Source organism: Dendropsophus ebraccatus, chromosome 1 (assembly GCF_027789765.1).
Source record: "Dendropsophus ebraccatus isolate aDenEbr1 chromosome 1, aDenEbr1.pat, whole genome shotgun sequence".
Classification (NCBI taxonomy): Eukaryota; Metazoa; Chordata; class Amphibia; order Anura; family Hylidae; genus Dendropsophus; species Dendropsophus ebraccatus.
Genome location: NC_091454.1, coordinates 198,456,435 through 198,480,167, shown reverse-complemented (window position 1 = coordinate 198,480,167; position 23,733 = coordinate 198,456,435). Strand labels below are relative to the sequence as shown.

Below are 23,733 nucleotides of genomic sequence, written 5' to 3'. Positions count from 1 at the left end.
GTTTTTTCCCCCTACAAACATAAAAGATTGTTGGCAGTAAAAGACCACTTGATCTGTCCCCCAACTAACCTCTCACTGTGTCCTCTGTCCTTGAGTTCAGATTTTTTCTAAAAACACTATGGGGGAGATTTATCAAACTGGTATAAAGTAGAATTGGCCCAGTCGCCCCTAGCAACCAATCAGATTCCACCTTTCATTTTTCAAAGAATCTGTGAGGAATGAAAAGTGGAATCTGATCGCTGATCTGATCTGATCGCTTTAAGTTTTTCACATGTATGGATCGTCTCTGGCGCAGGGATGCCGATGCTGTGGTCCTTTTTTTGAACTAGTGCTCAGTACCAGTATATTCTTGAGCACCAGCCCAGCATGAAGCACTGGGGGCAAACCCGCCAGCCCCCAGTGTGACGATCTCCCCTCTGTGCCACGGCTCTATTAGAAGCAATAGAGGCGCGTCACAGAGGGGAGGGGGTTTCATCACATTGGTGGGCTCATCTCCAGCGCTTCATGCCTATCCGGTGCCCAGAAATAGACTGCGCCATGCGAAGGAACTGGGTGCTGGTTTAAAAAAAGGACCACAGCACCGGCATCCCCTCGCCGCCGCCAATCCATTCATGTAAAAAACTTAAAGGGGTTATCCAGTGCTACAAAAACATGGCCACTTTCTTTCAGAGACAACACGACTCTTGTCTCCAGGTCAGGTGCGGTTTGCAATTAAGCTCCATTCACTTCAATGGAACTGAGCAGAAAAACTCCGCCCAAGCTGGAGACAAGAGTGGTGCTGTGTGTGGAAGAAAGTGGCCATGTTTTTGTTTCGCTGGATAACCCCTTTAAAGCGATGTACCTGATGGTACATTCACTTTAAGTCTTTCCTGATGTGTCTTATGCTGTTCATCCTCCACTATTTTTGTAGCCCGTCTTTGGTATCGTCTGCAGTATCAGCCGGATGAACATCACTTTATTTTGGGGTGTCCGTGCTCTAATTTGCCATAGACCACGGTGTAAAGGGTGGGAGCCATACTTTACACTGTGAGTACAGCCACTTGTACGGCCGCTGTTCACTGAATAACTGACTTGTCAGTTATTTTGTGCAATCACAGAGAACCATGGCCATAGTGTATAGCCGTGATTCCATACACTGTAATGTAATTGATCAATATCATTAAACAATTTTCCATATTACTGACACCTCCAGGAATATCAACCCTATTGCGCACTTTTGTGTCATCAGCAAACAGACAAACCTTACCTACCAAACCTTCTCCTATGTCACTATCCTTACCTACCAAACCTTCTCCTATGTCACTGTCCTTACCTACCAAACCTTCTCCTATGTCACTATCCTTACCTACCAACCCTTCTCCTATATCACTATCCTTACCTACCATACCTTCTCCTATGTCACTATCCTTACCTACCATACCTTCTCCTGTGTCACTATCCTTACCTACCAAACCTTCTCCTATGTCACTAACCTTACCAACAATCCTTCTCCTATGTCACTATCCTTACCTACCAAACCTTCTCCTATATCACTATCCTTACCTACCAACCCTTCTCCTATGTCACTATCCTTACCTACCATACCTTCTCCTGTGTCACTATCCTTACCTACCAAACCTTCTCCTATGTCACTATCCTTACCTACCAAACCTTCTCCTATGTCACTATCCTTACCTACCAAACCTTCTCCTATGTCACTATCCTTACCTACCAACCCTTCTCCTGTGTCACTATCCTTACCTACCATACCTTCTCCTGTGTCACTATCCTTACCTACCAAACCTTCTCCTATGTCACTATCCTTACCTACCAAACCTTCTCCTATATCACTATCCTTACCTACCAAACCTTCTCCTATGTCACTAACCTTACCTACCAAACCTTCTCCTATGTCACTATCCTTACCTACCAAACCTTCTCTTATGTCCCTATCCTTACCTACCAAACCTTCTCCTATGTCACTATCCTTACCTACCAAACCTTCTCCTATATCACTATCCTTACCTACCAAACCTTCTCCTATGTCCCTATCCTTACCTACCAAACCTTCTCCTATGTCACTATCCTTACCTACCAAACCTTCTCCTATGTCACTATTCTTACCTACCAAACCTTCTCCTATGTCACTATTCTTACCTACCAAACCTTCTCCTATGTCACTATCCTTACCTACCAAACCTTCTCCTGTGTCATTATCCTTACCTACCAAACCTTCTCTTATGTCACTATCCTTACCTACCAAACCTTCTCCTGTGTCATTATCCTTACCTACCAAACCTTCTCCTATGTCACTTACATACATATAATAAAGAACAGGACCCAGAACAGACCCTTGTGGCACACCACATGTAACCAGTCTCTGCTCAGAATATACACCATTACCAGCAACCCTCTGATATCTATCCTTCACCAACCACAACTCCACTGAACTATCCAGCCATTAGATCCAAATTTCTCTAACTTCTCTATTAGCTCTTTATGGGGAACTGTATGAAAGTCTTTGCTGAAGGCGATATCCACGGCGCGGCCTTCATCCAGCACTTTAGTGACATGAATCAATGAGATTGGTCTGACATGAACTGTTCTTATTTTTTCTTATCATGGAAAAGCAATAGTAATCTGAATTTTGCCAATCAAATATTTCACAGAGCGAAAGGCGGATAGATTGTGATAGCGATAGATCAGCATGATAGGGATCATTCCCTACTGATGACGGATTTCATACTGCAGTGACTATAATACAGGTACTAGGCGTCAGGATTCCACAGTCTTATTAGAAGTCGTATTTTGTAATGTATTTAATAGATCTGCCTGAGCCATAGTTGTCTCTCTGTCCCTCTGCCCTGGTTGGCGCTGTATATTTCTCACTCCCCCCTCTATGTGCACTGCATGAATCATAGTGAGGACTGTGGAATAGGTGGAGCTATAGGGTCAGGCCGCCTATTCTCTGTGTAGGAGTATACTGACAGGCAGCTTCTCCTAGCTTCATCTGCACAGGGGCAGCCGCAGACATGTGGCTCTACATTATAGCCGGGTTCATCCTCATCTTCATCATCCTGAAGTCATGGCTGGGAAGCCGAGGTCCGAATCCATTCGCTGTGGACACCAGGAGACCCCCAGGACCTGTGGTGTTTGATAAGGGAATGAAGAGGAAAGTGATTAAGAATGGTAATGCCATGTAACACTGTGTTACTTGTGTAATGACTGCCATACAGATGTAGCAGAGCTGAACTGTTGCTTTAAACTTGGGGGCTGCATTGTTTCTGCAATACTTTGTATTAAGAAAAGGAAGGAGTTTACTGATAGCAGTGAGTAGTGTCACATGACAAACTTGTTTTAACTACATCTGTCAGCTCTGCTTTATGTGTGTAATGGTAAGATTGTACATACCGCTTGTGTAATTGTGGTAGATAAGTAAATGGACGCTTTCGGCAGATTTCCTGTCATAGCACCTGGCTGTTGTTATTCATTGTATAAAAGGTTGCACAGTCATGTGACTGCAGGATAGCATTATGGGCTATGCTTGTAGTTCCCGTGTCTAACACTAGAGGCAACAGAGCTCACCGGTGATATAGCCATGTAGCATTGTATCTAGTTGTGTAAGGGGACATCTTACATAAAATGTATCTTTCATGTTGTGACCTGAGAGTTAAAAATCAGCATTAAATATAAGTTTAGTATGTCGTCTGTAAACTTTTTGTTAGCTATTACTTAGTTGTATCCATATTTAGGAAATCAGGGTGCCAATCAGTATGGTCGCCATTATAGGAACATTTACCCAGGACATTGGCGCACCTAGAAGATTTGTATTTTTCTTTAAAAAAACAGCGCCACTCTTGTCCTTTGTTTGCGTGTGGTATTGCAGCACAGTTCCATTGAGGTGAATAGAGCTAATATTACCACACACACACACTGACCCACTGGCCTTGTGTCCAATAACTGCAATAAGAAACCTAAACATGTGAATACACCCTTAAGCCCCTATTATACGGGGTGATGAGAGGGAGCAAGCGAGCGCCGACCTGTCATGCCAGCACTCGCTTGTTCCTTGTTCCCCGCTCGCTGCCAGCACTATTACAGGCGCCAGCAGCGAGCAGGTAAGTGCGTCGGGGCGGGGGGCCACAGGGAGCTGCGGGGGGCTCATAGGAGTTTGCGGCGGTCTGCTGCTGCCTCTCCCGTTACACGGAGCGACAGCAGCAGGTCATTGCTATCTGCTTCGTTGCTTTTTCAACATGTTGAAAGTCAACGATCAGCCAACATTGTGTATGTCGGGTGATTGTTGTTTTTTATTACACAAAGCGATTATCGCTGATAATCGCCTACATAAGGACGATAATTGCTTTGTGTAATAGGCCCTTGACCCTATAGAATGGTGGGGCTGCTGTTTGTAAAGTAATTTTACAGGCGGGTGTAATGAGGATAGGATCAAGTGTAGCGGGAATAGCGCAAGTTTCATGTTCATGTCTTTCTTCTCTTCAGTTTTCTCTCCTGACAAAGTTCCGGAGAAGTTGGACGCCATAGTTATCGGTAGTGGAATCGGAGGACAGGGAGTAGCTGCGCTCCTCGCCAGGGCTGGGAAACGGGTGCTGGTCCTGGAGCAACTGGGGAAACTAGGCGGCTGCTGCCACACCTTCAATGAGAAGGGCTATGAGTTTGATGTGGGTAAGTATGACGATGGTAGAGCTGGATGTAACGAATCCATGAAGCATAAGGTGTATGCAAAAAAACTAACATGGCTGCCATCTTCCAGGGGAAGCACCACTCTTGTCCATGCAGCGCTCTACTCCAATTATTTATATAGGACTGAGCTGCAGTACCAGATATGGTCCATTACAAGGGGGGGGGGGCGCTATTACTAGATAAGGGCAGCCATGTTTGTCACCCCTCCTACTACCCCTTTAACAAAAAACATTTCCATCATCTTTCACTCCCAGGAATTCATTACATTGGTCAGCTGAATGAAGAGTCTCCGTTTCGGATTTTGATAGACCAGCTGACAGACGGACAGCTGCAGTGGTCTCTAATGGACAATCCATTTGATGTGGTGGTGCTGGGGGACCCCCAAAATGGCCGGCGGTATAACATGAAATATGGGACGAAAGCCTATATCGATGAACTGAAGAAATCGTTTCCGGGAGAGGAGAAGGCTATCGAAAGTTTTATGAAGTTAGTTAAGGTTAGTGGTGTAATTCAGTCCTTGCTGTATATTACCAATTGCTGTGTGGTAAACTACAGATTAGGGAACCTCGAGCACACTGGGGTCTGTCCAAACCCGATCATGCAGCATTTGAATACCGGTGGCTGAAGAAGTTGGATGCAGCCCTAAGGCTGCCTGGAAAACATATTTACATCTATAGGCCATAGGCTGTATCCTTGTTGTCCAGGACTCCCTTGGGCTGCATCCAACTTCTTCAGCCACTGGTAATCAAATGCCGCCCGCTCAGGTTCAGACAGACCCGAATGTGGTCAAGGTTCGCTCATCTCTGTAAACTACACAAGGCTCACTATTTCAATAAATGCTAAATGAACTGACTATATTCTATATAGAACTAAGTAGACATTCCCTTCCCATCCATGAGGCAGGTCTCTGTGTGCTGATCACAGGCTCCGCCTGCAGATCTGGGATCAATAGGTAGTCAATATTTTTAAGATTGGTTTCTCTCCAGTGGACCTTTCTATCCAGAAGTAATGGGGGAGGCCCAAAGCAAGAACTTCATAATGCATCCTTGTATGTTACTAGAATCAATAGACAGTATGCAGTAAGCTCCAAAGCTCCACCTAGTGGTGGCTATAGGCAATCATAATGTTATGCTTTCAAATTTAGGCTAAAAGCATGGAGGTGTGTATCAGAAAATCACAGTACCAACTACTATACAAATGCATGGATGCCCTTGGGTACAATTTTTTCATTACATTCCCTATATGAAACATTCAGATTTTGTCAGGTGTAAATAAAAAAAAGTTGATTTGAGTATCAGCTAAACCAATACCATTTTCACCTCCCAGAAAGTATCTAATCGGACTCAAGACATGGTTATCCTGAAGATGCTCCCTTTGCCGATCTCCCGCTTCTTGTGTCACACTGGTTTGGTGAATTGGTTCTCCCCGTTTTTCCGCTATGCATCACGCAGCGTGGCCGAGGTTGTCAGCGAATTTACCAAGAACAAAGAATTACAGACTGTACTCAGCTACATATTCGGGACATATGGTGAGTTTTAAGAAGTTCTTCCTTCAGACAGCGCCACCCGTACCCACAGGCTGTTTGTGGTATTGCATCTCAGCTTTATTCAACTGTATGGTGCTAAACTGCAGTACCAGCATCAGCCTATGGACTAGAGTACATACAGCATATGACCTTTGTGCTCCCGGGAATCATGAATACTGGTATTGTCAGTGTTATCTGTGGTACGGGTGTGCAAAAAGTAGATAAGCAGACAATGTGCACTGTAAATCATTCTAGAACATTGCACCTATAATACCTGCGTATCCTATCTGCCAGTGTACAGACTTCATAGTGCAAACAGGAGCTCCTAGTCAAGGAGTTACACACCGCATGGCTATGTGAATATAATTGTTCTAAGTACATATAATGGTTGTTATGGTGTCATTGTGTATTTTATGGTCATAGCAAATTGTGCTATCACTGATCGGTGGTAGAAGAAATTGTATGTTGTAAATCCGTGTTTGTTTTTCTGATTCCATTAAGTTTGATGATAACCAATATAGAGAGTATTACAGCCACTGACATTATTACCCGGCTTCCCCAGACCCCTGAATGCCAAACATGTTCTGCAAACTAGGCAGAATAGACGTTCATCAAGCTTACATCATCAATATTGTATTTGTACTAGTTATAGTAATAACAAAAAATTTAAAAAAATTTAGGGGCACCTATTACATTATTTTGGATTATTTGGTGTTTTTGCACAGGCAGTATAATTGCTGTCTGTGCTATCTTTAAGCAGTTTATGTCAGCCATGCCTTGTTTGATTTTTTTGCTTGGGGGTGTGTGGCTTCATGTTAGGTATTTTTAGCCAGATTCATCATGTACATTTTTTTTTGTTTTTACGTAAAAAAATGCACAGCAGTAGTGCAGTCAGACCCTGGCATTGTTTTTAGCCAAGCTTTTAGCCCAAAAAATTGCGTAAGTGCACTAAAAATTATAGATCAAGGCTTCAAGGCTTCATGAAGGCCGTATGCTTTATGATAAATTTTGCCTGTGTTCCGCAAGATTTTGTGCAGCACATAAAAAGTGTATTAAACTTTGCAAAGGGATTCACTTCACCTGTTTTTATTGTGAGTTATTGTCTGTTCATGATTTCTGTGTTGAAAATTAATAAAAACACAATTGACAAAAAAAGAGTGTATAAGCTTAAAAAAAAATATTAGTGCAAGTGATAAATGTGCCCCATAGAATATAGGGTAGATCAGGGATGGTGGACCCTTCGGCCCTCCAGCTGTTGCAAAACTACAATTCCCATCATGCCTGGACAGCTAAAGCTTTATCTAACCAGGCATGATGGGAATTGTAGTTTTGCAACAGCTGGAGGGCCGAAGGGTCCACCATCCCTGATCTACCCTATAGTTTTACAACAGCTAAAAGGCCAAAGAGATAAGATATAGTCCGATCCCACTGACTCTAAGCGGTATTCCGGTTACTGAAAGTCTCCTGTTCAAAGATGGTCATCTGACAGATGATCAATAAGGATCATTTATATAAAGCACCCTTATCATAGGTTTAACAAAGCTTTGGCTGTCCAGGCAGGATGAGAATTGTAGTTTTTCAGCAGCTGGAGAGCCAAGGTTCCCTACCCATGTGCCTTAAAATTAATAGTGGAAATGCCCTTTAAGGTGTGGTGTGTGTGCCAGGTGGAGCATTCTGATCTGACTTGACACAAGGTTGGGTGTAGATCTTGAACTGTCAGACTCCATTACGTCAGACCACAATGAAATTCTTATTTTGTGTTAAGAATGCGTGAGATTTTATTATTTAGGATCTGTTTAACCCCTAATTTGAGTCATTACTATTTATACCTGAGAGAATCCAAAATGGTGGCTCTTCTGTCTCCTCAGGTGTGTTCCCAGACAAGGCCAGCTTTGCTCTACATGCCGTTCTGATCGATCATTACCTGCGAGGAGGGTGGTATCCAACTGGTGGTGCCAGTGAAATCACTTACCACCTGGTACCCACCATTGTAAAGGCTGGAGGAGCCGTTCTATCAAAAGCAACTGTGGAGCAGATCCTGATGAACAGCGACAAAAGGGCTTGTGGTAAGTATGGACCAAAGATATCTAAGGATATTATATGTAGTGTCCCATCACAGGTGGTTTTCTTAGTGTATTTTTACCACCCATGTAAAGTAACTCTCTCAGTAGTCACAGCAAGGGATGTCAGCTGTGTTTTCCACTACAGCCACTAGGTGTCTCCCTCCCCCTGCAGACAGCTGCAGTCTATGTGGTACGGTTAAAGCGAATGTACCAACCGGGTCGGGGTTAAAAAAAACCCTGTGATGCCGGTGCTGTTCTATTCATGTGCAAAACTTGAATGTACTGATGGTACATTCGCTTTAAGTTATGTTCTTATAGGTTAACTTATTTGTGCCTCCTCTTTCACTCTCACTTCCTGTCACAGTAGGAGTTTTACTGTCAGGAGAGTTCTTTACCTAAACCCTAGAGGTGGGGGTAACTGGAAATTAGGACAACCCTTGTATCTTCAAGTCAGGACAGTCACCCCCTAAAGGAAAGGAAGAGGGACTGATCCCCAGTAAAGCAAAGATGCATTAAGCCAACATACTTTACTGACACACGCTCGCCCACTCGGCAATATTCTTCAGTGGAAGCTCAACCTAGAGACAAAGGCCTAGGACTCATACTACCTCACAAGGCGGTCTCTGATATAGGGTATATTCACACGGGCGGGCTCCCAGCGAGATTCTCGCTGCGAGCCCGGCAGGTCCTGTCAGTTCCCATAAACTACATACTTGCTGCGGTCTAAACGACCGCAGCGAGTATGTAATTATACCGCGCTTAACCCCTTCTACTCCCGCCGGCTGTAAGCAGCATACATTACCTGTCCTTGCTGCACGGGTGCGGCGTCCTGCTCTCCCGTCCGGCCAATTAGTGTGTTGCCCAGCCGCAGCCACTGATTGGCCGGGCGGGAGAGCAGGACGCCGGACCCGTGCAGCAAGGACAGGTAATGTATGCTGCTTACAGCCGGCGGGAGTAGAAGGGGTTAAGCGCGGTATAATTACATACTCGCTGCGGTCGTTTAGACCGCAGCAAGTATGTAGTTTATGGGAACTGACAGGACCTGCCGGGCTCGCAGCGAGAATCTCGCTGCGAGCCCGCCCGTGTGAATATACCCTTAGTGTAGACAGAAGGTGGTCAGATATCAAAGCTATATCTAAATGTAAGTACAAGAAGTTGTTCAAGATACTATATTTCTATACCCATTCCGGCAGAGTACTGTTACTTATTAGACAAAAACTCCTACCCGGCCCCTATATGGCCACTATGGCTCCCAAGAGGTTATCACCCAACTCCATGGAAAATTTGCTTTGATGTATTGTGATGGGATAGTCATGTCTATGCCAGGTAAAAGTTTTTAACATAGTAAAAGTTTTTAGTAATCGGGGAGGTTAGATGAATTGTGAAAAACTAATTTTATTTTTTTTACAGGTGTTGTGGTCAGAGGGAAGGGTATGGACCCCATGAATATTTTTGCACCTATAGTAATTACTGATGCCGGGATCTTTAACACCTATGAGAAGCTTCTACCTCCTGAGGTTAAGTCAATGCCGGGTGAGTGCAATCTGATCATTTGTCCCTTAAAGTTGCATGGACCTCAATAAAGTTATGATGCCTATACTGACCAATTAGAGTTCAGCTCTGTGTAAAGACGCTGACCTGATTGGTTGCCCAGGCTTTGGCTCCAAATAGGAACACTAAACCTAGAAAGTAATTACAAAGAGAAAAATTGTCTACATTTTTTCCCCCATTTTCTATACTACCATGGTATACCACTACCGTGGTATACGTACCATGGAGGAATAAAGGAATAAAGACTTCATATTTTTGCATTAGAAACCATTTACATTACTTAAAGCGAATTTAGCATCAGGTGGGCTTTTTGCATGAACAGACCGGCAGCGGCACGAGGATGCAGGTGCCATGGTCCTTTTTTTGAACCGCTGCCCGATTCCCGCCCACAGCGCTGGTCTATTCCCGAGCATTAGCCGGGCATGAAGCACTGGGGGCAGGCCCAGTGGCCCCCAGTGTGGTGAAACCCTTCCTTCCCTCTGTGATACGGCTCCATTAGAATCACAGAGGGAAGGGGGTTTCGTCACACTGGGGAAGAAGAAGTTACAAATGGACCTGCAGGGGACTCTGCTAGGTAAGTACAGTAATACCTCTGTTCTCGAACACAAATGGTTCTGGAAGGCTGTTCCAGAATCGGGCAGTTCGAGACCCAAGCTGTGTGTTCCCATAAGGAACAATGTAAATGTGTTTAATTGGTTTTTACACGCCATGGGTCGGGTGCCCGTCTGCCCATTTTGATGCCATCTTTTACACCCAGAACCACTCTGGTAGGTTATGATTAATATAATTTTTCTGTCAGAATAATGGCTAAAAAAGGATAAAGAAAAATCCTGTGAATAAGAAACTGCTGAAAAAGAAACCAACTTCAGCATCGTCTCTCTGGCTGCCGCCCACCAGTTTAGAGCGAGGATTTTCATCACTAGTTCAGCTCACAGTTATCTCCGCTAATTTTGTTCGGATACCAAACAAAACTTCAGGGGGAAATGTGGTTGGAATCCAGAGGTTCTTTCTACAGTAAGGTTTAAAGTCAACTGTGGGAGTGCACAGAGCATGCTCTCTACCTTCTCTTATTTAAGTTAATAGAAAATAAATTTAAAAAAAATCTACATAATCAGTATATGAAACAAAGAATATGTTTTAGAGGATAGTTTTATCTGGTAAAATATATAGTTGATGTATTCCCTGCACTTTTATATTACCTATATGTTCCCTTATGATAGCATGAACTATATCTTATACCATATATTCAGGCACAGGTATATGTAGCTATGGGGAAATGTGTTACCTTATCTCAGTACAGGTGAAAACCACACAAACTCCCTTATCACTACAGTATTTACTGTGCAGGATGAATGTTAGATATTGATGTCTGGAAGCAGCCAAATCAAATTAGGGAAAAAGCTAAAGTCCAACAAAAAAAATTCCTGTCCCTTAGACAAACATTTTAAATCCAACCATGACTTGGTGGGCGGAGTCTAAAGGGGTTAGGCGGCCAGGTTGCTGAGATGTAAATCTGGTACTGCTACCATTTACATTTTGCTGTGTTCTGAAACCTCTGCCATGTTATAGATTATATAGAACAGGCAATATGACTATAAACCATGTGACATCTGCAATACTTCCTTTCCTTATTTCTCACTTCTACATTTCCAACTATTATTCATTCTTAAGGGGGCTTTCATACTATTGGAGCTCGAGAATGTTTAACATTTATATGTTAAAAACAAATCTAATGAAACCTAGTATAGCACCACCTGGTGTTTAAAGTGCATAGCAATGTGCATGTCCTCTAATTGTTCGGAGAGCTGGAGGAAACATATGACCAGTCATGATCATAACCCTTTTAACCACGTATTCTCCCCCTCAGAGATCCAGTCTCAGCTGGGCATGATGCGACATGGAAAAGGGGGCTTCAGTCTCTTTGTGGGGATTAAAGGCAATAAAGAAGAGCTTAACCTTCCTGCTTCAAACTACATTCATATTCCAGACACAGACCTGCAAAAACTGTGAGTAGCCACCATGCTTACCTGTCTACTCCATGATGTCTGGTGGATATGTGCCAACAACCACTAAGAAAGAAGTAGGGTATATAAAAAGGGGTATTACTCACTGTTTGCAGTATTCCTGGGTGGGGTTGGGATTAAAAAGTATGGTTTGGGGTAGTTCCCAATTAACTGTGTACACCCTCAGGCTGGGTTCACACTATGTATATTTGAGGCTGTATTTGTGAGGCTGTATAGCAACCAAAACCAGGAGTGGATTGAAAACACAGAAAGGCTCTGTTCACATAATGTTGTAATTGAGTGGATGGCCGTCATTTAATGGCAAATATTTGCTGTTATTTTAAAACAACGGCTGTTATATTGAAATAATGGAAGTTATTTACCGTTATATGGCGGCCATCCACTCAATTTCAACATTGTGTGAACAGATCCTTTCTGTGTTTTCAATCCACTCCTGGTTTTGGTTGCTATGAGGACCTGACATGAGGACCAAATACAGCCTGAAATATACATAGTGTGAACCCAGCCTGAGTCAGATGATAAAGTCCCTGTAACCTAATAAAATATATTGTTTAAGGGTACAAACCCACACACCGTATATGCAGCGTATTTACTACTGCGATACGCAGCAAATACGCAGCAAATACGCAACAAATACGCAGCAAATACGCAGCAGATTAGATCTAAATAACTGAACACAGCATCAAATCTTCACCATCACATCTGCTGCTTATTTGCTGCGTATTTGCTGCGTTTTTGCTGCGTATACGGTGAGTGGGTTTATACCCTTAAGGTTGTATTACACCAATCGATTATTGGTCGTACTTGGTGTAATATCGATAATTGCTTGTTTCATGTCCTTATCAGCTATCTGCCCATGTCTGCTGTGCTAAACATGATATAGAACTGACAAATTCCCTTTTAACAGACTAAGGGTACTATTACACGGAACGATAATCGGCCGAATCGGCCCAATTCGGCCGATTATCGCTCCATGTAATAAATACAACGATTAGCTGATAAAAACGATCATCGGCTGATTGTTGATACAGGTTTGGTCCTATTTTCGCCGGGCGCCAACCGCGTACCGTTACGTGTAATAGCAGTGCGCGGCCGGCGACTGACAATATACATTACCTATCCGCGTTCCAGGGCTGCTGCTGTGGTCTTCTTCTCCCCGGGTCCTGCGCGCTCTAGCTTCAGAGTGGCCTGTCAGTTGACAGGCCGCCCGGCTAATCACAGGCTGCGGCGGTCCCGGCCTGTGATTGGCTGATTGGCCTGTCAGCTGACAGGCCACTCTGAAGTAAGAGCGCGCAGGATGCGGGGAGAAGAAGACCGCAGCAGCCCTGGAACGCGGATAGGTAATATATGTAGTTTAAACATGGGCTGCAAGGATATCGGTAACGATGTCCCTGCAGCCCTTGTTTAACGATTAATAAATAATCGTAATAGGTCCAGTAAACGAGCGACGATCTAGCAGATCACTGCTTGTTTACAGGTATTATCGGGCCCCCATCAGCCCGTGTAATACCACCCTAAAGGTCTCCATACACCTTAGGGCCCTATTCCACGGGACTGTGTAATCGCTCTGTGTAATTGCAGGCAACGATCGAAAAATCGTTCGTATGTCGTTGATCGTTGATTTAGATCTGAACCTAAAATTATCGTTCGTTCGCTCAAGTTCCACGTTTTTTCACTAATCGTTCAGTGTAATCGCAAATAATTCATTGTTTTTCTGGGATCAGAAGGAATAAACGATCATAGTAACGATCACAATAACGATCGTAGTAAAGATAGTAATTATTGTTCTGTGTAATATGGTGAACGATTTCAGGTTAACGATAAACAATCGGTCAGTGTAATAGGACCCTTAGACTTTAGACAGCCAAACCCGCCATTATTCTAAGGTGTATTGGGCTCTCCTGAAAAACCACTGATATTTATTGCTGGTGGTGATAGGAATTGGCTGCGACAGAAAATCACAGCCAACCCCTTTGTTTAGAGCGAGAGAAACCACAGCTAGCGCTCTCACTGCAGCTTACCCCTCCTGATAGAGAACACAGGAAAGCTTAGCAATGCCGAACATTCCTGTCTATGGAGAGGATGGGTAGTGGTCGGGAGGCATAACAGCAAATCCAGAAAAATTGTAATAAAAAGCGATCAAAAAGTCGCATATACGCAAACAAGCTACTGATAGAAAGTACAGATCATGGTGCACCTCACCAAACCTCAGGACACCTCACACAGCCCCATAGACCAAAGAATACAAGCGCTATAAGCATGGTAATAGAGCGATTTAAAGGAACATATAATTTTTTTAAAAAGGTTTTAATTTTTTAAAAGCCATCACATAAAATAAAAATTACACAAGTTACATATCAAGTCAGTTTTACCCTAGGGCAAACGGCGTAAACACGAAACCTCCCCAAATTTAAGAAATGCGGTTTCACAGCATATTTTATTCAAAAATTACATCTGCCACTGCCATTGCAGAGGGGGAAGGACGGAGGGGCGGTGCAAGCATAGGGCATGGCTACTCTAGGCCACGCCAATTTGACAAGGGGGCTGCGAGTTTACAAGTTGTTTTTTAGGACAATAACTCCATCACCTGCCGAACGGACCCCAGGACAGATCATAGATTAAAAGCCGCTATCCAATGGTACAAGCGGTTTGGGGGGGGGTCAGATTGTGGGTGCAGAGATTGGTTCAACTTGTATACCCTTTATAACAACCTCCAAAGGGTTAATGGTTGGATTTTTGGTAAATCTGACTATTTATGCACTGGTGCTCAAGCAGGAAGTTCTATTGTATAACTGGACAAGTAAGCCATTCTGCTGGGTGACAGCAGCGATAGTAATGTTTAACCACTGTACAGATTTATGTGTAAAAGCTCTTCTCCGGTTCCTCTATCCTTCCCCTTACAGGTTATTAGTATACGCAATTTCTGTGTATCAGGATTAGGCTACTCTCAAATTCCACATTTTTTTTATTAGTTTTTATGGTGTTTGTCACTTAAAGCATAGTTTTTATTATTTTATTGCAGTCGTCAGCAGCTTGTTCTCTTATCATGTTGGCGCACTAGCACCGACCTCTCCACTATGTGTATTTTACAGTGCGGGGAATAGTAAAGGTAGCTGCAGTCGTCTATTAGCACTGATAGTATCATGTGCTCTCACTATAATCGGGTTGGGCATTTAGCAGCAATGATATGAGAATGTGGCTATGTTCACACTGTATAAAAAAAAGAGAAAAGACTGATGCTAAATACATTTAAAATGTGTAACATGTAACCGAATACAGATAGGGGGAGATTTATCAAACTGGTGTAAAGTAGAACTGGCTTAGTTGCCCCTAGCAACCAATCAGCTTTTTCATTCCTCAGAGATTCTTTGGAAAATTAAAGGTGGAATCTGATTGGTTGCTAGGGGCAACTGAGCCAATTCTACCTTACACCAGTTTGATAAATCTCCCCCATAGTGTTTCGAATAACAGGTGTGTATGTGTATGGACATAAAATATTCTCTAAGGCTGGGTTCACACTGCGTTTTTGCAATCTGTTTAACATATACGTTTTATGCAAAAAACGGATGCAATTGTTTGTCATCCATTTGGATCCGTTGTTCCATTGACTTACATTCTAAAAAAAAAAAAAACAACGGATCGAAACGGATGCGTTTTTTTTAATGGACACAAAAGTAATATTGACTATGTTTTTCTGTCCATTAAAAGTAACCAATTAAAAATGGATTTCAAAAACGCAGTGTGAACCCAGTCTAATACAACCACGCAACTAGAACTGTCTATCCCTTCAAATCAAGTTGTTTCGCGCATGGTGGTTTGTACTTTTGTTCTACTTTTAATACTGTCCTTTTAGTCATATAATACCATTTCATTGAATTTAAATGTCTTCCTATAGATAATAAATAAAAGCAAATTGCCATTTACATTCTGCGATTATATTTTAATTACACAGCGTAGAGCCACCTGGTGTTCATAGTGTATAGCAGTGTGCAAGTCAACATGAGCTTATAGTTAGTGAACACACACTCAGTTGCTCTTTCTACACCCAGGTCTCTGCATACTGATCTGAAGTAGCTTTCTACCTTAGGATATGTGCACACTACGGAATCCTGCCAATATATTCCAAAGCATTATCGCCTTGTTTGTTTCTACATCTCATAATTCATTTCCTTTACAGAGAGAAAAACTTCTTTGCTGCTTCAGCTGAAGATGCTCCACAGCTCCTCCCAATGTTATATATCTCCTCCCCTTCTGCTAAAGACCCAACCCACGAGGAGCGCTGTCCAGGTAGGTTCCTACACAGGCTTATGTCAGATATGCATACTGTAATCCACATTTGGTTCCACACCTTTCATACACCTAGACAAGCATTTCACCTCAACTCTACTAGGACTGCAGGGGGCAGTAATTATAGCTTTATACCTCTATACTATATGCTGTATTTTACTTATTTTATTTAGCTATTTATTTTTGTGACAATCATCCCTGAAACACAAACTTGTCCGTGACCTATACAAGGATCTATACAGATAGCATCACATGACCATGTCTGTTAGGGTCCTGAAACCCAGGGACAGAGCTGCAGGCTTCATAGAAGAGGATAAGCAGAGGGCTATGAAAGATTGTGTAAATAAAGTCAAGGCTTGAGGTTCATATGGTGCTTGTATTTGGGGTCCTGGGTTTATTTACTTATTTTAAGGCCTGGTTTAGGACCTGATTTTGGGTTCTGGTCTCAGGCCTGGTTTATTCTCAGAAGAACTTTTGTGTTTTTGTGTATAGGGAGATCACAGTCAGTAATAGGGAGCTGGGATTGGAGGATCAAGAGCTGACGTCTCTCCTAGAGTCTGGTGCTTATTGCTTGTTCACCCTATTTCATAGACTATTATTTCTGTAAAATGGTTATTCCATGGATACCCTGTTTCCCAGAAAATAAGATATCCCCTGAAAATAAGACCTAGTCGAGGTTTTGCTGTATCGCTAAATATAAGACCTCGCCCAAAAGTAGGACCTAGCAAAGTCTTGGTTTGGATTCATACCCACCAAACAGAACACTAGGGCATGCAGCTGTGAGTCTTTTTAGTCCACCGCTGTTGTCCCCTACCTTCACTGTCGATTGCAGAGCAGCTGCATGCAGGACATGAAGACCGTCACCTGCCGCCAACCCCGATGTTCCCTTCCATGGTGTTTAATGTGCAGGCAAGGCATCAAGAGGCCCTTAACCTGCCGTCATCCCCGTTGTCCCCTACCTCCAGATGTAGAGTCTGCCGCTATCCCATCACCTGGTGCTATATTGCACACTGTCCCTGCTGTGCTGGAAGAGTGTGCTGTGGTGAGCTCCCCCTGGTGGCTGGAAGCTGCCATAATGTACGCTTTGACTGCTGTGCATGCGACATGTGAATTCTTCTTTATGGAAAAATACATATTCCCTGAAAATAAGACATAGCGCATCTTTGGGCGCAAAAATTAATATAAGACACTGTCTTATTTTTGGGGAACACGGTAGTTTAGTGAGACTGTGTTGTTTTTTTCCTTAAATGTAAGATCTTAAATGGTCATCGCTAAATAATCTCTATAAAGAATACAAATAATATAAGGAATTGATCATTGCTTTTACACATGCATATATCTCATGAGACAATGAAATTATCGTCTAGGAAAATCCACCCTCACCGCTCTGACCTTCACCCCCTATGAGTGGTTTGAGGAGTGGAAGAATAAGAAGGTCCAGAAACGAGGGCAGGACTATGAGAGTGTGAAGAACGCATTTGCTGAGGCCATGCTGGAAACCACCATTCAGCTCTTCCCGCAAATCAAAGACAAGGTGAGTGAAAATAGGAATATGTGAAATGTGAGGCTCAGATACAATAGTAGGAACAACCATGGGTCATCACATGGAGAATAGGCAGGAATCCTGTTTCATGTTTTCATTCTCACCAGTGGAGCTAAAACTAAGCTGAAACTTCCTGTTGTGCCTGTGGTGATAAGAGGAGGCTGCTGTAAAGTAATCTGTACAGCATTGCAGCAACATGTGACACTAGTAGATAGAGTAGACAATAACAGCTTCCTGTGGAATGATGTCTTCAAAGGTCACAGAGCACACTCAGTAATGTTTTACTTTCATCTCAAGAGGACAGAGTCTGTGTATTTTGGTCTATGTCCATGAGTCTTGCTGTAAAACATATCACTAAGTGCTGTTAAAAACAGCTCAGGCAACATGGCAGCCCCCATAATAATGTACAAAAAGTGAAAAAATTACAGACAGAAAATGGAAACAGATTAGAATAAAAGAACACGTTTTAGTATCTGACTCTAATCAGTAAAATTAAATTTAGGTGACACATTCCCTTTAATAAAGCTGCCTTTATAGGGTTGCCCATGTGCTTCTTACTGTAATACATATCTATTATGTCACTAATGTAAATCTTGGTTAAAGGGCTACTCCGGCAAAAATCTTTTTCTTTCAAATCAACTAGTTTCAGAAAGTTATATCGATTTGTAATTTACTTCTATTTACAATGTCTCCAGTCTTTCAGTACTTATCAGCTGCTGTATGTCCTGTAGGAAGTGGTGTATTCTTTTCAGTCTGACACAGTGCTTTCTGCTGCCACCTCTGTCCATGTCAGGAACTGTCCAGAGCAGTAGCAAATCCCCATAGAAAACCTCTCCTACTTTGGACAGTTCTTGTCACAGACAAAGGTGGCAGCAGAGAGCTCTGTGTCAGACTGGAAAGAATACACCACTTCCTGCTGGACATACAGCAGCTGGTAAGTATAGGAAAACTTTTTAAAATACATTTTTAAATAGAAATGAGTTACAAATCTGTATAACTTTCTGAAACCAGTTGACTTGAAAAAAGTCAGAGTAGCCCTTTAATGCCTCTTTTTACACTGCACTCACCCAAAGGGTCCATTTACACAGAAAGATTATCTGACAGATAATCTGCCAAAGATTTGAAGCCAAAGCCAGGAATGTATTTGAAAAGAGGAGAAATTTCAGGCTTTACTTTATGACCTTATCTCTGTTTATAGTCTGTTTCTGGCTTTGGCTTCAAATCTTTGGCAGATAATCTGTCAGATAATCTTTCTGTGTAAATGGACCCAAAGAAATCAAAGTCTCCAGAGGGGTAATAGAAGCCTTAAGGGCCTATTACACGGGTCGTCAGAGGAGCAAACGAGCGCTCTCAGCGATCGTTTGCTCCCCGTTCCCCGCGCGGCGGCAGCAAGCGGGTGAGTGCGGGAGGGGCGGCGGGGACCTGCGGGGGGGCTGCCCAGGTGATCGCTGATCGTCCGGGCAGCCCATAGGATATAGCAGCGTCTGCTGCCGACGCTCCTATTCAACGGAGCGACGGCAGCAGATCGCTGCTATATCAGTCGCTTGTTTTTCAACATGTTGAAAAACAAGCGACTGCAACGATCAGCCGACATGAACGATGTCGGCTGATCGCTGCACTTTATTCCATGGGACGATTATCGTCCGTAGCGGCTGATATCGCCCGAATACGGACGATAATCGTTCCGTGGAATAGGGCCATTACAAAGTGTCCATTGAGTTGTCTGTGTAATGCAGGACATGTCAGGTCCTCCAGAGTGAGAGACGCTCTTTGTACATGCTCTGACTATTAGATGAGGCTTATTCTCTTATACTATTGTCTAGAAATTCTCTAAAGAGTCAGTTACAACTTCTTCTTTTTTTTGCCAGACAACCCCTCATATTCTTTCTCCTTTATGTATGCATTGGCATTTTGAACCCATATCTCATCATAGGGAGTTTTACTCCTTGATGGTCATATACAGCTCTCTTCTTTCTGCAGATTGACTGCTATACCAGCGGATCTCCTCTCACAAATGAACATTACCTTGGTGCCCCTCGCGGAGAGTTCTATGGAGCAGAGCATGATATTGCCAGGATGAGCCCAGAAACTGCGATCTCCATCAGACCTAAAACTCCCATTGAGGGTCTTTACTTGACAGGTGAGATGTTACAGATGCATACCTGTTACATTTATTTAGCTCCACATATTAAAGGGGTTGTTCACCAAAAGTTTTTTTTCTTTCAGATCAACTGGTGCCAGAAAGTGTCAGAGATTTGTAATTTACTTCTACTAAAAAATATCAAGTATTCCAGTAGTTATGAGCTGCTGTATGTCCTGCAGGAAGTGGTATTTTCCAGTCTGAAGAGCAGAAGAGGTTTTCTATGAGGATTTGCTACTGCTCTGCACAGTTCCTGACATGGACAGAGGTGGCAGCAAAGAGCACTGTGTCAGACTGGAAAGAATGGCCCACTTCCTGCAGGACATACAGCAGTTGATAGGTACTGGAAGACTTGAGATTTTTTAATAGAAGTAAGGCTGGGTTCACAAAATACGGTAAGGCAAAATACGGATGAAAAAAAACGACTGCGACTGTGTGCATCTGTTTTTCCATTGACTTCCATTATAAAAAAAAAACAAAAAAAAAACAGATCCGTTTTTGTTTTTTTTTAAACGTGGTCAACCACGTTTTTAGGTCTGTAAAAAAATACGGATCTGTCTTGATCCGTTTTATTTATTTTTTATATTGGAAGTCAATTAAAAAACGGATGCAACTGTGTGCTTTTTGCAAAAAACGGATTGCAAAAACGCAGTGTGAACCCAGCTTGAATTACAAATCTCTGACACTTTCTGGCACCAGTTGATTTGAAAGAATTTTTTTTTTTTTTTGGTGAACAAGCCCTTTAAGGGAAGGCTAATTCCAAAGAGCGTCATCATAGAGCTTTATAAATCCATGTGCAGCTAGCTCCCCTAGTGGTGACTGCAGGGAATGAGATTTTGTATTTCAACTTGATAACTGGGACGGATAGCCAGGAATTTGAAGCACTATTATGGCTACGTTCACACAGAGCAAAAGGAGCGGATTACGCAAGGAAATATTTCCGCCTGAAATCAACTGACGCTGAATTCCGAGCAGAATGTAAGCAGAATCCCTGCGTATTCTGCTAGGAAAGTGTTCAGCTCGTAATCAGCTCTTGACAAATTCAGCGCGGAATACTCGAGGAATCCGCGCTGAATCCGCATGCATTCAGCGCTGAAATTCAGCGAGTATTTGGTGAGTAAACTAGACTATACCAGAACATATACTAGAATCCTCCTCCCCCCCCTTTTCCCCATTTCCGCGCTGATTCAGCGAGTAATTTCCGCTTGTATTACGCTTGTATTCCGCGCTGAATCCGCGCTGAAACAGAAAATCAGAGCCCCATTGATTTGTATAGGCTTCCGCTAGCGGAAGAATGAACATGTTCATTCTTCTGGCGGAAAGCGGATTAGTTCAGTGCGGAAATTCCACTGTGTGAACTGCAGAGCAGAATTTCCATTCAACACAATAGAAATTAGCTCTGCACCTATTTTAACGGCTGAAATTTCAGCGCTGATTCAGCGCAGAAATTCAGCTGCTTTTGCTCAGTGGGAACGAGCCCTATAAGTAAAAAAATGGAGTTTAGACCTTTACTCCCTTTGTTTATGTAAAAGTAGTTAAAAAATTATTAGACAGCAAATTTTAGGAACCAAAACGATGGGATCATGGGATGTAACTGGACAATTCTATGAATCTTTTCCTTTCTTCTCAGGTCAAGATCTCTTCTTATGTGGATTTGCTGGGGCTCTTAATGCTGCAGTTATATGCGCCTCTGACATCTTAGGACGTAACCTCTATATTGATCTTCTGAAACTGCGACGACAGATCCTACAAAACAAGGCTAAAAAGGCTGAATAGTCGATGGGCCCCAAACCCTGCTGGAAAGAAAAGTGTTAAAAGGGACCAGGCACAGTGAATCGGACCTGCTGAGAATAAAGTTGCGGGACATGTACTACCGGGTTGTGGGAGAGTGTCATAAAGACAGGTGGAGACTTCTAGACTATTCATGCTTTACTGGGAATTCTGGGAAAAAGGATATACAAAGCAGCTCCATGATACCACCTTTTCCCTTCAAGTCAGACAGCTGCTATGTATATCCTTCAAGGAATTTCCAGTAAAGCATGAATAAGCCCCCATACGTTTTCATCAGTGAGAAACAGTATCTCTATGGTCCCACATGGATAGGCCTCTCTGCAGCACCCTGCTGTGTACTGACAAGGGGTAGTAACCCCAAAAGAGCAGTCTACAGATGGGTAACCTCTCCTATTGTCTGGCTTGGCTTACATTCCCAGTCATGTCCTAAGACTTGAAGTGAAAGCTACCTCCAAAAAGGGGCATTAGAGATTATATCCTTATCAAGGTAATCTGTACTGTATTTCATATGACACTTGTGACAAAGTGGAATTTATACATTCTAGTATAATCCAATGGGGACCAGACTTAAAGGGGTTATCCGGTGAAATTTTTTTTTCTTTCAAAACAACTGGTGTCAGAAAGTTATACAGATTTGTAATTTACTTCTATTTAAAAAAAATCTCAAATCTTCCTATACTTATCAGCTGCTGTATGTGCTGCAGTAAATGTTATTTTCTTTCCAGTCTGACACAGTGCTCTCTGCTGCCACCTCTGTCCATGTTAAGAGTTGTCTAGAGAAGTGCTTCTCAATTCCAGTCCTCAAGCCTCACCAACAGGTCATGTTTTGAGGATTTTCTTAGTATTGCACAGGTGATATAATTATGCTCAATGCATCAGGTATTATCACAGGTGATCTTTGTATGGGATATCCTCAAAACATGACCTGTTGGTGAGGCCTGAGGACTGGAATTGAGAAGCACTTCTCTAGACAACTCTTAACATGGACAGAGGTGGCAGCAGAGAGCACTGTGTCAGACTGGAAAGAAAACACCACTTTCTGCAGCACATACAGCCGCTGATAAGTACTGGAAGGTGTGAGATTTTTTAATAGAAGTAAATTACAAATCTATATAACTTTCTAAAACCAATTGATTTGAAAAAAAAAAAGAAGTTTTTTTTTCTAGAGTACCCCTTGTCACTACATAACATTTTAGGTGTCCCTACAGTCCTGTGTATTAGATGCACCAAGAGGATAGAACTGGAAATGTTTGTATCCAACCCAGCAGAAGCCACTATACATTTTGGCTCATGTGCCTTGGCCATGGTCTGAATCTCTTGGCTTTAATCACCATCTCCTTCTGGAATTGGTGCTATGAAAATGGAGGCCCCTCATGCACTGCATCACACAACTATGCTGCTAGCAAGGCCTAGTTAGTTGGCCACCTATCAGTTTTACACTGACATAGGCATTAAGTACTGCAATGAGAAAGATCACTGCATATCACATGGACCTCTAGTGTGACTAAAATATGAAAAAAAGTATAGAAAATGTGTTAAAAAAAACAAAAAAAAACAAGTAGAATACAAGGTAATCAAGAAGGATGGGGACAAAAAACACCCTCAGGGTGCGTTCACAGGTACAGGATCTGCAGCAGATTTGATGGCCAGATTTGATTTGCTTTGAATCTGCAACTTCAAATCTGCGCCATCAAATCTGCTGCAGATCCTGTACGTGTGAACGCACTCTTAAATTAGAAGTCCGGCAAAAATTTTTACTTAAGTCTCGTATTGCCCCCAAAAGTTATACAAATCCCCAATATACACTCATTATGGGAAATGCTTATAAAGTGCTTTTTCCCTGCACTTACTACTGCATCAAGGCTTCACTTCCTGGATAACATGGTGATGTCACTTCCTGGATAACATAGTGATGTCACTTCCTGGATAACATGGTGATGTCACGACCCGACTCCCAGAGCTGTGCTGGCTGTGGCTGCTGGAGAGGATGATGGCAGAGGGATGGTCAGTGTCCCTCCATTGCCCTGTGTCCCTCAGTGTCCCCCTGCCATCATCCTCTCCAGCAGCCACAGCCCGCACAGCTCTGGGAGTCGGGTCGTGACATCACCATGTTATCCAGGAAGTGACAT

General features: G+C 42.8%; 1 protein-coding gene across 1 annotated transcript; it reads left to right on the top strand.

The window, feature by feature from the left end:
* Positions 1–2,963: 2,963 nt before the first annotated feature.
* LOC138785255 (all-trans-retinol 13,14-reductase-like) lies at positions 2,964–22,211 on the top strand. Its single transcript, XM_069961047.1, has 11 exons — positions 2,964–3,168; positions 4,480–4,662; positions 4,935–5,176; positions 6,007–6,208; positions 8,074–8,271; positions 9,679–9,801; positions 11,687–11,825; positions 16,021–16,130; positions 17,498–17,664; positions 19,654–19,813; positions 21,444–22,211. The coding sequence occupies exons 1-11, from the start codon at positions 3,012–3,014 to the stop codon at positions 21,587–21,589; spliced, it is 1,827 nt and encodes a 608-aa protein (XP_069817148.1). The 5' UTR covers positions 2,964–3,011; the 3' UTR covers positions 21,590–22,211.
* Positions 22,212–23,733: the final 1,522 nt, after the last annotated feature.